This window comes from Zonotrichia albicollis, chromosome 1 (genome assembly GCF_047830755.1).
Source record: "Zonotrichia albicollis isolate bZonAlb1 chromosome 1, bZonAlb1.hap1, whole genome shotgun sequence".
Classification (NCBI taxonomy): domain Eukaryota; kingdom Metazoa; phylum Chordata; class Aves; order Passeriformes; family Passerellidae; genus Zonotrichia; species Zonotrichia albicollis.
Genome location: NC_133819.1, coordinates 24,369,710 through 24,385,072, shown reverse-complemented (window position 1 = coordinate 24,385,072; position 15,363 = coordinate 24,369,710). Strand labels below are relative to the sequence as shown.

Sequence of the window (15,363 nt, the reverse complement as noted above, 5' to 3'; positions counted from 1 at the left end):
GCAAGTCACGGCAGCTCTCGGGTTACGGGCAGGTTCTCTTTAATGCCAACGAACAGCCATGAAGCGACCGACAAGCGGGTGGCGAGCGGGCCCCGCGCAGCGACACAGGCCGGCCACGGCGGGGAGCGGGGCACAGCCGACCCTGGCCAGCGGCCGGCGCGGGGCTCGGCTGCTTTCGCGAGGGTTTCTGTATTTTTGTAAGGAGAAATAGAAAATAAAAATAAATCCGCTCCTGTGCTCGTTCGACACAGACCGGCGGCGGTGGGGACGCGCTAGTCGCTTCCTACGGGTAAGGGAGGAATGTCTGCTGCACAGGCAGGCGCGGGGCTCCTTCTCCTAAGCGATGACACAGCCTCCCTTCTCCTTGAAGGGGTTCTTGTCTTCGGGGACCCCCTTCACCAACGGGTCCTCTCCCGACCGCTCCTCGATGTAGTTCTTGATCTCTTCGGAGCACTTGGACACCTCGAGGGAAAGGACAGAAAAGTGGCTGCGTTACGGCCGTGGGAAATGTTTATCAGTGGAGGAAACCCATGAATTTATATTCTCTCTCATTCACCTTCCCACCAAACATAAAACATCTGGTCACAGAGCACTAAGCACGTGCATACTCAGCTTCCTTCCTCTCTTTTCACAGCCTAATATTGACAGAGCATGTGAGTGTCTCTGGGAATGTAAATGCAACTCCGAACAGCCATTGCTGCATAGTTAAACTTGTGTTCATAATTAGCCGATCTAGTTTCATTAAGCTGGGGATCACACTCTCCCTCAGCACCAGCATGACTTATGGTCAGTAGTTTCAGGGTCAGTAACTTTCAATTCAAAGTATTTATGGCTTTATGTGTTTTTTCACAAACAAAACATTCAGCAATGATTTTTCAGTGGTAATACCAATTCTTACTTTGCAGTTCTACTATGGCAATGATGCACCTTGAATGAGGGTCTAACTAGGAAAGACAACTTATTTACTGGTTACCTGGGGTTATTTCAAACAATGGTCAATAAAAGAGCCTATTGTGTTCTGAGACCATAATAGTTCCCATAGCATTCATACCAAACTAGCACTGATGTAGGCAAGCCTGCATAGAACCCACCTAGGAAGAAGAAGGGTGTTTAGTTTTGTTCACTGACACATGCAGCACATGTGGTAATGGTGTCTGTGGAGTCTGAGAGTGCACAAGTGAACATCTGGGGCTCCTGACGTTCCTTGTGCACACACATCTCTTGCTCTCTGTGCCAGCAGAAACTGTCCCTAGATGCTCAAATACCTGACATGCCTGAGGACACACTCCTGCTCTGTCCCCACCTCCTCCCTTCCTACCCGCAGGCCCTGCAGTGGTACTGCTGTGCAGAGTCAGCAGCAGGAACCAGCTGCTGGCCAGGCCACTAGATGATTAGTATTTCTAATTTAAGGCCCCTTGCCTCCTCTGTTAATTATATTTTATTTCAAAGGTAAAACTACAACAAGAGAACCAATGAATTTACTTGCTGCATCACAAACAACAGAGCATGGCCTGTGCAAAATTAAGCTTTAAGCCATCAGAAGGAACAGAGTTAATTCCCAATTAAACAGTGCATAAAATAAGATCTAGCTGCCTTAGAGCAAAGAAGAAGCTGCACCTAGAAATCCTATTATACGTGTCTTGTTCTTCTGTGCCTTGCCAACTTTGTTCATTCAAACCGAAGCACCTAACAACACCATAGCACAGTTGCACGCCAAAGTATATGAAGGACCAGGGTTTTACTTCAGTCAGCACTGCCAGGATCACTTTAACTTATAAGAAAAAAAGTCTGCTTAAATATACATTTAGAAATTTTTATTCATTCCAAAGGCCATTTCCTTTTTATTTTGTAAAGTTGTTAGTGGGTGTCAAGAAAATTTTGTCTGACGTTTTGCTTTTGGTACCAACAGTAATGTGGTTTCTGCATTTCCCAGTCCCTGTAACACCCATACAGGCACCAGGGAACTGTGACAATGACAACACCGATTTTATTCTCACAGCAAAACTTCTGTTACAATGCACTGGTAGAATTAAACATGCTTCACTATAGGAAAATTGAAAAATACCCATTTTCCTAAAGTGATCAGGGTTTTGGTTTATTCCAAAAATGTAGACAAGTATTTAGAATTATTATTATTTCCAAAACTTTATGTCCTGCAGAGTGTATTTCAGTTGTCTACGAATTATCTTTGAGAGATGACATAGGTATCAACACTAGTTGGACGTTGAGCCCTCAATACTGCTAGAGCTTTAGACTATAATGTAATATCTACAATCACTGATATCCAACTCACAGCTAAAACATAACTTCAGCATTGGCATTTTTATTCTTGGGGTAAAGCCTAGACCTTCAATGTAATCAACGTGACTAATGCTACTGATCCCCACATACAAATGTATTTTTGGTCCTAACTTGAAGGGTTTATTTAGGTGTAATTTGCCTCTGCTAGCATGCAGAATTTAAAAAAAAAATTAGTTTCATCATGGAGTATGATCAGTTCTGCACATCTTCCGTCTATAGAAAATGCACAAAACCATAAACCTTTAAGGGGAAAGTAATTGTGGGAAGGAACAATCAGTGTGAATGTCTAGATGTCTAGGGAACAAGGCTGGGTGGGTCACGGCTCGGCACGGGCGGTGCTCTGGCTGCTGTCCGGGCGCTGCACGGCACGGGAAGCGGGGCGGGGACGCGGGCAGCCGAGACCCGGCTAGGGGCCAGGCAGGGCGCAGTGCCGCGATGGGGCTGCCCTGGCTGCCCAGGGGAGGGCCATCCTCCCCTAGCACCAGCACGTTCCTGGGCGTTCTGCTGCAGAAGGGGGGAACAGCGCGACGCGCTCCTCCCTCGCCCGGCAAGGCGGTCTTGTGCCGGCCTTGGGCGCCAGGGACTCGAGGGGAGGGGAAGTTAAGGGGTGCCAAATCCACCGGGATTAAGTTAAGGGGTGCCAAATCCTGCCGCGGCGGGCCGGTCCGTGCCAGCCCCTCGGGGCGCTTTATCCCAGCGATGATGCGCTCCTTCCCCCGGGCTCCACAGCCTCCCCCGGGCTCCACAGCCTCCCCCGGCAAGGACCGGCGCTCCTACGCGGTGTTAGCAGCGCTGTGCCAACAGCGCCGTCCCCGGCCCCTGACCCAAAGTGGTGGCAGGACCGTCGGTGCAAAGCGCGGCCGTCCCAAAACAGCCGGGGCTCTGCGGACGAGCGGCTCCCACAGCCCCGCCCGGCCCCGCCGCCCCGGGAGGAACGGGCTCGCCCCCCGCTCCATACCCGGCCCCGGACAGCTCCGGCCCCCTCTCCGCGCCCGCTCACCGGCTGCCTTTCCAGCTTCACTTCTTTCCGGAGCTGCTCCACTTCCATTTTCAGTTTGTCCTTCTCGCTCAGGTCCTCGATGTTGATGGCTGGCATCGTCTACACTACGGAGCGCACAGGGAGTGAGGACAAAAGGTTACGTCTGGGCAGCGAGGGCGCCGGGCCCGGAGCCCCCGGGCGGTGGCGGAGCTGCGGGACGGCCGCCCCCGGCCCGCCCCCGGCTCACTCACACGCTGCCGGCCGCGCTGCCCCGCTGCTCGGCCCCGGCCGCTTCCTCTCCGGCGCACCCCTTCCCCGCGCCGCTCCGGCCTTTAAACCTGCGCGCTAATCCCCCCTAACCGGATTAGAGCCCGGCCCGGCCCCGCTGCCGGGGCGTTGACCCCGGCCCTGCCAGCGCAGGGAGGTCCGGCCGTCCCAGCAGGAGCCGGGAGCTGGAAGACCCTCCTGTGCTGACCTCCCTGGCTTCACCCTCTGCAACTCCAGTGCGGGGCAAGAGCAGTGAGGTCGGCTGGAGCCTTTGGCCCAGCATGAGATCTTTCTCCCCACCATCTTCTCCCCATGCACCTCCCGGCCATAGAAATGACTCAGGCTCTGTGCCACCTGCATCCTTGGGCTCTGTGTTCTTCTCCCCCACTGCTAAGGCAGAAGCAGGTGGTGTGCATGGGTACCTTCCTCAATACTTGTTCATTATCACTACAGATGAACTGGACTAAGTTAGAGAGGGGAAGAAACTGCTCCCATATAAAGTGCTTCAACAGGTGGCCAGCCCATCAATGCCAGACATTGCAACTTTTTGGTAGGTATGTCTGCAAAGCAGACTTGCAACTGCATAAGAGGGCTGTTGTGCCTGGTTTGCACAAGGGTCTCTGAACACATGGAGTTATGACAGGTGTTGGGGTGGAGTACTCAACATAAGGGAAGTGATGCATTCAGAAAATGCAAGAAGGAGTTAGGAAATTCTTCTGTGGTTGCATATGGTTTTGAGGTCTAGATCCCAAATAGGTTTCTATGCTTTTAGAAACAGAGTGGTCCCTCCATGCATGCTTGCACAGCATTTAGCATCTGTCATCCTAGTAGCTGTTTTCCTACAATAGCAACGGAAGCACAATTCAGGGCCCGTGAGACTGAACATAGCTACAGGCCATTAAAATGGGCTTGCAGTCCTTCTGTTATCTGCCACTACAAAGATCTTTATAGGCAGTTAGCCCTCCCTCTTTCCTCCTCTGTTTTTTCCCATTAAACACACTCCTTTCTCCAACCTCTTCCTACTCACCAGATGTAAGCAGCTGTCAGCAGCATGTAAGACTTACATCTTCTCCAGCACTGCTCCTATAGTTCCCTTGGGGTTTGTATTCGTTTTACTTCAGCCAGTTCGCTAAAATCAGTTTCTCTTCCTCTCCCTATGGCTACTATCTTCCCCTCCCCAGCTGGTGGCATGTGCTTTCCACATGCCCATAACCTACACTGACAGCTGCATTCCCAACCCCACCAGCTGCTGGTCCTGGGCCAGCCAAAACAGGTGTAAGGAGCTGGCTGTCCAGTGCCCCAGAACAGCCTGGGCTGTTGCTGGGAGCAGAAAGATTGTGGTGTGCAGAGGCAGAGAGCATGTGATGTGGTGGAGGCAGGTGTAGGGTGCAGGAGTGAGCTGAAGGTGGGCTCTGGCTCACCACTGACACAGTTGGGGTGGGAAGAATTTGATGTCCATAGCTCTGTAATGGAAAACTTTCCCTGACCTGTCTGCTGATGTGACTGGATCTGCAGATGGCAGTGAGTAATGGACTTTCTACCACTCGCTGTGTTAACTTTTATTGTGGTTCATATATTTTTACAGATATTTACCTGATCTAAGTGAAAGCAAAGGAGAAGCTGAATAGCAGCACTGATGGATAGGTGGCTTTAAATCAGACTTTGATTTCTATATGTCTGTGCACAGAGGAAATTGAAAATATTGAAAATGGTGTTTTCATTACAGCATTCACTTTGCTGCTATTGTTTAAAGTGGTATTTAAATTTCTTTATTTGCAATTCCAAAAAATGTCATGAAAACTAAAGGGCATCAGTCTAGGACAACATATTAAAGAACATCATATTAAAACCACTTTAGTTTCCCAATATTAGAAGGATGACCTTTTGCTTTCTTTTGGAAAGAGAAAAAATATGTGGTTTGGGTTTTTTTGTTTGTTGGTTCTTTTCTTCGGGAGGGACATAAGCTTTGATATAGCTGCTCTGCCTAATATGCTGAACAAAATCCCTAAAAATGAGGACACCCATTAGTAACCATTGTAGCTATAAGAATCTAAAGCATGGCAGATATGTCCCATCGTGATGACTCAAGCTGCACCACAATATATTTTCTTATACTTTAGCTACTGGAGATTCTGAAAAAGGGAGCAGTTCTGAAAAAAGAGGGAAAGAGGTGCCATTCATACCCTTTCAGAAGTCATGTAGGTGGAGTAGGAATTAGACTTGCTCCTTTCTTGCCTTCATGAAAAATATAACTATGTCAGGAAGCTAGTTGTAGTCTGACATAAGTAAAGCAAGGAAGCCATGGAGAGAAAGTCAGTTTAAGTAATCAGGGTGCCCTGAAGTGCCTCCTGCTTACAGACTGTGTCTTCTTTCCTGCAGGCCACAGATTTCCAGGGCCCTGTATTGCAACCCATCCAGGGCAGTGCCTGCCTGCAGGACTATGGCCCAATGTCGCTGTAAAGGGAGCAGAGAAGAACATAGGAGATCAGATTAGTTTGTCCTTATCTATGGAGAGCACGCCTAATTTGCAGCCACTCTTATCTGTCTTACTATATTCCATCTGGGGTGAACACTAATTAATGCAATGTGTCTAATAGATTAGAGAGGGAAAGTATGCTGTTTGCTGCTCACCCCCTCCTCCCACAGATCACACCTCATTGTCTGGTGGGGTTACAATCTGTAGAATAAACCAGGTCATGGTATTTCCTGAAGTCCATCCCTCTTTGCACTGCCAGAGTTGTTATCCATTCCCCTCGGCCCCTCGGGTTTCCCCAGAGTCCAAGCCTCATTTTCTCAAGTTCATCAGCGTTTTATACTACGGAGGTAAACTAATGACGCGGGTCTGTCTCGGCGGCACTCGCTAAGCAGCCTCTTCTCGATCCGGCTGGATCGGGACCTGCAGCAGGACCAGCGTTTGATTTTCGGCGTCCCACCGTCATCTACCCGGAGCTTCCGAATAGGGAGCGGCCTCGGGGGGAAGAAGGCGAGGATGACGAGGGTGGGACGCGCAATGATGAGAGAGGGGGGCTTTCGCTGAGTGACCTGTCCCGGATTTCGCCGTGATTTACAGGAAACGCTCTTGGAGCATCATCCCGTAACGTGAGCGGGGCGGGGGGTGGCCCCCAGCCAGGTCGCCGCAGCCCCGGGCGGGGGCCCCTGGGCTATGGGCGGTGCACCGTGCGGGGAGGCAGCCCCGCCCGGCCCCCGCTGCCCCCCGGCGGAGCGGGGCGGAACGGGGCGGGGGCCGCCCGCGGCCCCGGACCCCGCATCGCGCAGCCTTCCGCGCCCCGCTGGCGGCCGGGTCAGCGGCGACCTCCTGCCCCGCTGAATCAGAGCTTCCCCTCCCACCACCTGCGCAAGGAGGCGGCCCGGGGAAGCCGCCTCGGTGCATATAAAGCGCTGCCGTCGGAGGGGAAGCGCCGCTCGCTGTCCGGACCCCGCTGCTGCCATGGCCGCCGGCCGCTGCCTGCCCGTGCTGCTGCCAATGCTGCTGCTGGCCTGCGCCGCTCTGGCCCAGCGCCCCCTCACAGGTAGGAACGGGCCCTTGGGGGGAGCCCGCGGGGCCGGGGCCGCCTCCCGGCGCGGTGGGCTCAGCCCCGGTGTCCGGTGTCTCCGCAGAGAAGCAGCGCGCCTGCCTGCTGCCCCCCGACGAGGGGCCCTGCCGCGCCCTGGTGCCGCGCTGGTACTACGACCGGCACACGCAGAGCTGCCAGGAGTTCACCTACGGGGGATGCTACGGCAACGCCAACAACTTCCTCACCTTCGACGACTGCGAGAAGAGCTGCTGGACCATCAAGAGTGAGTCCCGGGACAGCGCCCCAGCGGGCCCCGGGGTGGCAGGGGCTGGAGGGGACACACCGGGGAGGCTGCTTGGCTTTGCGGGACGCTTTGCACCCCCCGATGTATCACAGAGTCTTAGAATCATAGTGTTATTTAGGTTGGAAGAGACCTTTAAGATGATCGAGTCCAACCGATGACCCTCCTGCTTGTTGCAGCTTCTTGCTGATGGCAGTTTTGGGCAGAAAATACAGAGTCAGTTGACCCAGAGATGATGTATGGAATTTATTTATTAGTATTTTAAATGTGATTTAATATTGCACTTACTTGCTAATTAATGCATTGAATTCCTTCAGAAAAAAAGCAAGTGGGACAAAGTGGGACTGACTTGCCTGCAACTGAAGTAATACAGTTTTACCTGCACTACCATGTTGTTCTGTATGCAAAGCATGAAAGGCTGGTTTTACAGAGGTTGATTTTTTTTTTTTTTTTGTTTCTGCAGAAGTGCCCAAATTATGCCGGATGGAGGCTGATGGAGGACCTTGCAGGAGCTATCTAAGAAGATATGCCTTTAACTTGAGCTCGATGAGGTGTGAGGAATTCATCTATGGTGGCTGTTATGGAAATGGCAACAACTTCAGAGATTTGCAGTCTTGTGTGGACCACTGTCTGCCAGAAAAAAGTAATGGTTGTTCCAAATTTTTAATAAAATAGATGGTTTGAAAGTAATATGAAGATGATACTTCATTTGATATTTTCCTCTGAATACCCATACAGTGGTATTTTTGAAGACTTGTGTAAAGCAGATGTTTATATTGTCGACTTTAATTTTAATATGTTGTCTTAGCTGTTACTGGAAGAACAAAAATGCTGAGATCTTAAATACACCCACAGCTATACCAAATCAATTTCTTGACTTCTAGAGAGCTGTACAGATGCATCTGAAGAGAAATAATAAGGTTGAGGATGTGTGTTTAGGAAGATGTGTTAGGGATTGTTGCAGTCACATTCCGGGAAGTGTAATGTAAAGCAGAAGCACCTTTTTAAAATTCAGGCCTGGGAGATGGTGGTAGGCAGCTCAGGTTTTTGGCACTCAACAGCTCAGCTTCTCACAAAAGTGAGATGCCTGATGTGGTTCTTCACTGTCTCTCCATTTGAGCTTTAAATAAGATTGGTGGCAGTTATGAGCAGGTGACTATAAACTAAGTTTTGATGTGAACACCAGATTAATATCTAGTTCAAGATAGGCTCTTTGAAGGTCTACCAGAATGTGTAAAAGCTGCCACTGCCCTCCCTAAGTGTTATTAGTGCTTGATGACACTTATTTGTAGCTGATGGCAGATTATCAGCATTTTCTTAGGTGAAAGCTGAATTATTTCTGTTGCACATACAATGACTTGATAAAGGAGCTACAGCAGAAAAAAAAATTTGAGGCAAAAAGAAACATGCTCTCGAGGAAACTTGTTGGATTTGTACTTTTTGCTGCAAGCAAAATTTTCTGGGAAAATCATAGCAAAGTTATGCCTTGTTTTTTCTCTACAGAGGTTGTTCCACTGAAATTATTCCTATATTCCTATATATATAGAATAATATGTAAAAATCTTTGCTGTCATATGTATAGCGTCACAAATGGGGATAGCTGATGAATTCTCTTACGGGATCTAATCCTGTTTTCTAGGATGGTTTCTTGCTTTCTCAAATTCACAGCTCCCAGGAATTAGAAGTAGAAAGTCTCTGAAGTCATTGGTAATAGTGTCAATTCAAGGGGGAAAAGAGCTGTTTAGACACATTTATTTCAGGATCAATTTTAAGAAGCCACCTACAGTGATTACATTTATGTAATTTTTCTCGCTCTCTTCTTTTTTTCCTTTGTTCTTTTTTCCCAAGCTGGCCCCTTGCTGTGCTATAGCCCAAAGGATGAAGGACTGTGTTCCTCTTCTGTGCCTCGCTATTACTATGACTCCAAGACTAAATCATGTAAAGAGTTCAGATATACTGGCTGTGGTGGAAATGCCAACAACTTTGTCACTGAAAAGGATTGCTACAATGTCTGCAGAAATGGTGAGGTTTTTTTGGTTTGGGGTTTTTTTTGTTTCTTGTTTTTATTTGTTTTTCATATTTTGTCAGTCACAAGCATTTAAAGCAATCCGTATAACAGTATCAAATGTTTATAGTGTTCTTTTACTCACCTTGGCCAGCTACAGGGGTATGCTTTTTGCATTTTGGACTCTTATGTTTTTAAGGGCAGGGAAAATTGAAAGGCAATGCTAAATCCTTCTGGCAAGATCAGTGTGATGTGAAGTGGTTACACCATATTTGAATAAAGTGTAGAGGAGGGCACACAAAAAGACTAAGCTTACTTCCTAGAGCCTACAAGGAATCAGTCTTTTAACTGTTCAGTATCTCTACAACCACAAACTAAGATATCCTTTTATTCTGGATAGTTTTAAATAGGATTAAAGTCTGTTGTGAAATCAATTTACTTTTTTCCTTTGCATTTTCAGAAGTTACCATCCTTCCTCAATTCCCTGTTGCCTACTGACATTTCCTATTCCCATTACTAAAGATTCTGCCTCATCAGTAGTGCTGTGTCAGCTGTTTCTCAGGCTGCGGGGGGAAAGCTTGGAATGATAATAGATTTTCCTAATGCTTTTATTGAAACCAGCTAGTGGCTGTGCTTGTAAATCAAAACAGTTGTGCTTTTATTTGCAGTCATATTGCAGCTATTGCAAGTTTTAATACTCTAATTTAATTAATTTGATAGGAAAATAAATGAGAGAGATAGAGAATTGTATGTTGTTGCCCAGAAAACTTAGGAAGCAGACACAGCGCAGTATTTTAAAAATGGATACTAATGGGAAGTATATTTAAGGCTGTATCAAGTATATACATTGCCTTTGGGAAAAAGGAAAAACTGAAAAGCACTAAAACTAAAAAACTCTATTTTAAACATAATAAGCACAAGATCTGAGTACCTCAGTATTGAAGTTGTATAGTCAGAAGCGTCGTGCTGGGAGATGATTCTTCAGTTCTGGGCTGGAAATCCAGGTCTGGGGCAAGGATTGTACCCTGAGCACCGTCCTCAGAAATAACAATATTGGCTGCCACTTAGTCATGACAGTAATATTTCTGTGGATGACAAGTCTGAGTGTGTCTCTGCCATTGTATTATGAGAGAGTCTGTAATAGTATGTTCAGTTTATCGGAGATGCTTATGATTATCTAATTTGCATCCATTGCTACCTGTGAAGTGGTTGGGCCAGGCTCCAGTGTGGAGAGTTCAGAGAGAGGAGGAAGGAAGCTGCTTCTTCAGCATCTCACCTGCACACTGCCCCTGCCCACACCCAGCCAGATTCACCTGGGGCTTCTCTCTAACTCACTTCTTTTTTTTCTTTTTTTTTTTTTTTTTCCCTTTTGTGTGTATGGAAGAAGGAGGTAAGGAGATGCTGTCTGTCTTGTAACTAGAGCACCAGATAGCCACATGCAAAGTACCAGTTACAAGCTTTTTCATCAGCTCTGGGATTTCAGAGTTCAGTAAGGCTTGGCGCAGCTGAAGACCAAAGTTAAGGGCATAATTAGTGCTGATTAATATTGTGCTATGCATATTCATTTCTAGAGCTTGGGAGTGCACAGCAACATTAAGCAAATAATTCAGGCAACTTAAGCCTCTCCTGCTCCTCCTCTCCTGCTTCCATTATTTCTTCCTCAGCAGCTTTCATGTTACCTCTTGGAGTCTCAGGTTGAAGTCAGTTGACCTTCCCTCTGCAAATATACAACTTTGTTTGTTAAATTGATCTATAGTGTTTTGAGTGAAAAGGTTTGTGATTCATTTAATCTTTAAAAGTTTATATTGGAAAAGAAAGGAAATGCATTGGGCTGACAGCAAAAGAATTGGGAATTGGCCACAGTGGCTCTGGGTGCTGGTAAATAGGTAGCATAAAGACAAAGATTTTTAGTCAAGATTGCTGAATGCTTGTTTTCTGAATTGCTCTCACACAATTCATGCAGCCTTTGGAAGCATGTCTGGTGTTAGCTCTGACTGTCATAGGCCACTCTGCAGCTTCTGTGAGTTTTGTGCAGAAACTCAAATAATTTTCTCTTTACATCTCCCACAAGCACTGGCTGTATTTTAACTTTTGTCCCACTGTTCAGAGAAATGTAAGAATAGGTTGGGAGTTTTTTGTTTGTGGTTTTTTTTTTGTTTGGTTGTTGGGTTTTTGGTTTTTTTTTTTTTTTAATAGAGGGCAGTGTATTTAGTTCCATTCTGCTGTCACTGCAGGACACTTGGATAAGGCTTTGATGCCTGCTCAGGAAAAGAGCAAAGTAGGATTGCAGTGCCAAAGGTGAACACACTGGCAACCTTACAGTGTGAGAATAGAGAATGCAGAACACGTTACAGTTTCTGCTGTGTTTGTTATTATTGGACAGTGAACAGTGTAACATGAACCAAACTCAAACAATAACAAGTAGTAACAGTTTTTTCCTTCAGTTTCCCTAACTGCTTCCTTTGTTTTGTTAGCAGGAAATCAGAAACCTGCTATCAACAAGCCAGCAAATTTATCCCGCAGAAAAATAGTGAGAAAACTGAAGAAAAAATCTCAGATGTATAACCTGAAGTCTTAAAGCTGATGTGCACTTGGATGTTTGATACACTTTTTGTTGATTCCACTTTCTTCTTTTGTAAGATATTTTTCACAAAGTTTTATACTGACATAGTTCTGTCTTTCAGAGCTGCTTTTTATGCAATTTACTTTTTTATAAGAAACTGCATTTAATAGAATAACGAACCTGAGTTTGGTTCTTCTGCTGTGTTGTCTTTGCAATAATATTTTGGAAAGACTTGTTTAGATTTCCATGTTTTTATGGGGGAAATGTTACTACTGCCTTGGGAGAATATTTCAGCTGTTGCAAATCAGTTAAAATTTGAAAAATCAAATGTCTGTTATTATAACTAAGGAGAGTCCAACACTGAAAATCTACCATGGATTTTTAAAAGTTTTTTTCATCCTCTGCTTGCTAAAGAAGAGGAACTTTTCACAAGTGTGTTCAGAGGTTTATTGCCCTGCCATTTACATAGTTTGGCCCTATCATTTAAATAGATGGTCGTTTACAGTCAATGTTCATAGTAAAGGCTTTCAGAAGTCTTCATAACAGTACAAGAAGTATAAATTCAAATGCAGCTTATCCCACAGGAGAGAATTTGGAATAGAGATGCTCTGATAAACACTCTGACAAAGGCAATGAATAAGCTAGTTGAGCATTAAAGTGTAGCCATTACTTTTTCATGACATTTGAAATTTTGGCTAAGTTACTCCAGATTCTCATATGGCATTAATCAGCATAGTTTTACTGATTTTAATGGAGCTATGCTGATTACATCTGCAGAGGATTTTGATATTTGTGATAATGCAGTAGCTGTTGAAGCAGAGCAGCAGAAGTTTCTGCAAATTTCATCTACAAAGAGTAATCCCTCTTTTGAGGCACTTTTATATTTCTTATGGTAGGTTATGCCTATGGTGATACTTTTGCACATTCTTTTATATTTTGTATTTTAATAATGTCTGAATTTCAGTTAATTTCACCGTCAATATTTTCTAAATAAAATTTAATAAATAATGTGAATAAAATGTTTTTTGTGGGAAAAAAAAAAGCTTGTTCTGTCATTATCCTGAATGAGTTGTATAGACCAATATGTGTAATGGAACCTATAATTTGTTAATTATGACTCTAACAGAGTTTAGTTGTCTCTTCAATCATTTCCTTACACTGAGGTCTTTATTTGAAGAAAGCCAATAAATTGCATTGATGTTAATCATCCCCAGCAGTTTTGTAGCTCAGCTGGCTTTCTCAATGAGGTGCTCTCAAAGGGCTGCTTAGTTTAGCTTATTGTCTGCTGCTGCTCTCTTGTTTGATGTTGCACTATCTGAATAGCTTTTGTGTGGGTAACAAGCTATTTGTTTGAAATTACACTGGCTTTCAGTCAGAATAATTCAGGTGTGTGCTTTAAACCTATTTCAGAGAGGGAACATGATGGGCGAACTAGTCAAGATCTGATTTTCTTACTGATGTTTCTCTCACTGCCAGATTTTCAATTAAAACTCTTGTCTGTGCTTGCCATTGTCTTTCTATCACTCCATTTCTGGTTTTCAGTCTCAAAACCCCTTTTTATTTTAATCATCCCTTGCTTAGTGCAGATGAATGAGGACACTGTGGCAGACAATGGCAAGTAACTTGTGACACAGTTTTGAGTCCCATGCCAAACCTCTCGGTAGCCAGCTTTCAAACAGAAAGGGGCCAGTATAAACTCGCTGGGGGAGCCAGGGCACAGTATCTGTGGGCATTGCCCATATCCCTTCCTACTGGCTGTGAACTTTGGCTGTGCTCTTTAGAGCAGCAGCCCAGAGTGTCCTCTGAATATCTTTTTGTACCAAACACAAACATTTAGAGCTGTGTTTGTTTCATGTTCAGACCATGGCTTGTAAAAACATCAGCCTGTGTAGGAAGTTGAAGTTCAATTTAAACACAGTTTACAGCTGTAAAGGATGGCTGTCTTTTAACAGCAACACCATGGGGTATATAATATCTATAATCTTTGGAATCATGTTTGAGAAATTACTATTACTCCTTATCTCTCTGTGTCTTTGAATTTCACAGGAGTATCTTTGGATGGGATACAAAAGTAGACCTAGAATTTAAAGGGAGCCCCAAATCTGAGAGTAGCTCCACTCTGGTTTTTGATCCAGAATTGGGTGCCTTGAGTAATGCAATACCCTGCTCATGTCCTGGAAAGGACCCAGGAGTTTGGCACTCATCTGTTCATGCCAACTCAGCGGCTCAGCACGAGCTGTTTTGAGGGACCAGGATGCTGCAGTGACCACTGCAGCACCCTGTGCAATGCAGCTGCTCCATGGGCACTTTCTTTACTATATAATAAAAATATAATTTAAAGCCTAAGGGCTTGCTGCTAAAGTACATAGTGAAATATCACAGGCTTGGGTTTTAATCCCTTTCCTACCTGGTATCACTAGAAATTTAACATAAACCATGTTTTTCACAGGGTTTCATAGTGAGCAGGCTCTAGAGTATTCTGGAGGAGGTGGGGCAGGGAAAGGAAGTGCTCATGGAAGATTTTTTCAGTTCCTTATAGAAGTTATTGCATAAATTGTACCATATTTCCAGGTAAATGCCTTCATATTGATTTTTTTTAGCTGCGAAATATTTCAGTTGTCACTGTGCTGCTCTGCTTTGTGCTCTTAGGTTACTCTTATATCCCTTCAGCCTACTGTGACTTTGACTAATCTAAACACTTGTCATCTAAAGCCCTTTATATGATTCATTACTTACTTCCTTTTCCAGTTTGCTGATGAAACAACACTGGCCCAAGGTTGGGCCAGCTGTTAGTGTTTTGCCACGTTGAAAATTAATGCAGCCCATACCATCCTGCAAATTAACTTTTATTATAGTAGCCAGTGTCCAGCATCTGGTGTTGTGTGTCACAGTGCAAATTTCTACAGCAGAGGAGGGAAGCAGTGATTATAATCAGTTGGGTTTGCATAGGCAAGCTGCCACTGAAACTCCTGACTAGTGATTTGCACAGGACAGTCATACCTGCCACTGAAAAGTAGTTGCTGGAATAAGCAGATTTTAATAAACTGCATTGCAACATCTCTGCTCTTTAACTTTCATTGTGACCCATAACTCCAGATAATTTCTTAGTGATATCTTGCAAAGAACTTTATAAAAATTACAAAAATGAAAATCTGCACTGATTCTTCATCATGTGACAGTACTCAAGGATTTGCTTTGTAAATTATTTCCAGAGTAGGAGATTATATTTCAATGGAACTTTAAATGTCAAAAAGAGAAAAGAAAAAAAATCCATGTGGAAGCACAGAATATTTTTTATTGATAAGCTACATGATGACAAGCACATATAATTTTAACAGTGATTTGTCCCAATAAATGGCTTTCTCACAATTCCATACTTTAGTAGTGAACTGACAATGAGTTCAGCCTGTATGCCTGGAGTCAGATTTCTGA

At 45.1% G+C, this 15,363-nt stretch overlaps 3 protein-coding genes across 5 annotated transcripts in view; 1 reads left to right on the top strand and 2 right to left on the bottom strand.

Moving 5' to 3' along the window:
• Positions 1 to 15,363, bottom strand: part of LOC102071332 (putative acyl-CoA dehydrogenase 6) — a 204,552-nt gene that overhangs the window by 83,253 nt on the left and 105,936 nt on the right. The window lies entirely within an intron of this gene.
• LOC102067697 (guanine nucleotide-binding protein G(I)/G(S)/G(O) subunit gamma-11) lies at positions 23 to 3,692 on the bottom strand. Of its 2 annotated transcripts, XM_005480245.3 has the most exons (3): positions 3,532 to 3,692; positions 3,302 to 3,405; positions 23 to 462 (listed from the first exon to the last, which is right to left on the bottom strand). In XM_005480245.3, the coding sequence occupies exons 2-3, from the start codon at positions 3,395 to 3,397 to the stop codon at positions 337 to 339; spliced, it is 222 nt and encodes a 73-aa protein (XP_005480302.1). In that variant the 5' UTR covers positions 3,398 to 3,405; positions 3,532 to 3,692; the 3' UTR covers positions 23 to 336. The 2 variants fall into 2 exon arrangements, with proteins under 2 accessions (XP_005480302.1, XP_014124456.1); XM_014268981.3 differs by lacking the exon at positions 3,532 to 3,692 and having other exon boundaries at positions 3,302 to 3,525.
• On the top strand, positions 6,594 to 13,435 carry TFPI2 (tissue factor pathway inhibitor 2). 2 transcript variants are annotated; one of them, XM_005480247.4, is made up of 5 exons: positions 6,594 to 7,077; positions 7,166 to 7,345; positions 7,827 to 8,006; positions 9,212 to 9,385; positions 11,846 to 13,435. In XM_005480247.4, the coding sequence occupies exons 1-5, from the start codon at positions 6,996 to 6,998 to the stop codon at positions 11,944 to 11,946; spliced, it is 717 nt and encodes a 238-aa protein (XP_005480304.2). In that variant the 5' UTR covers positions 6,594 to 6,995; the 3' UTR covers positions 11,947 to 13,435. The 2 variants fall into 2 exon arrangements, with proteins under 2 accessions (XP_005480304.2, XP_005480303.2); XM_005480246.4 differs by having other exon boundaries at positions 6,605 to 7,077; positions 11,843 to 13,435.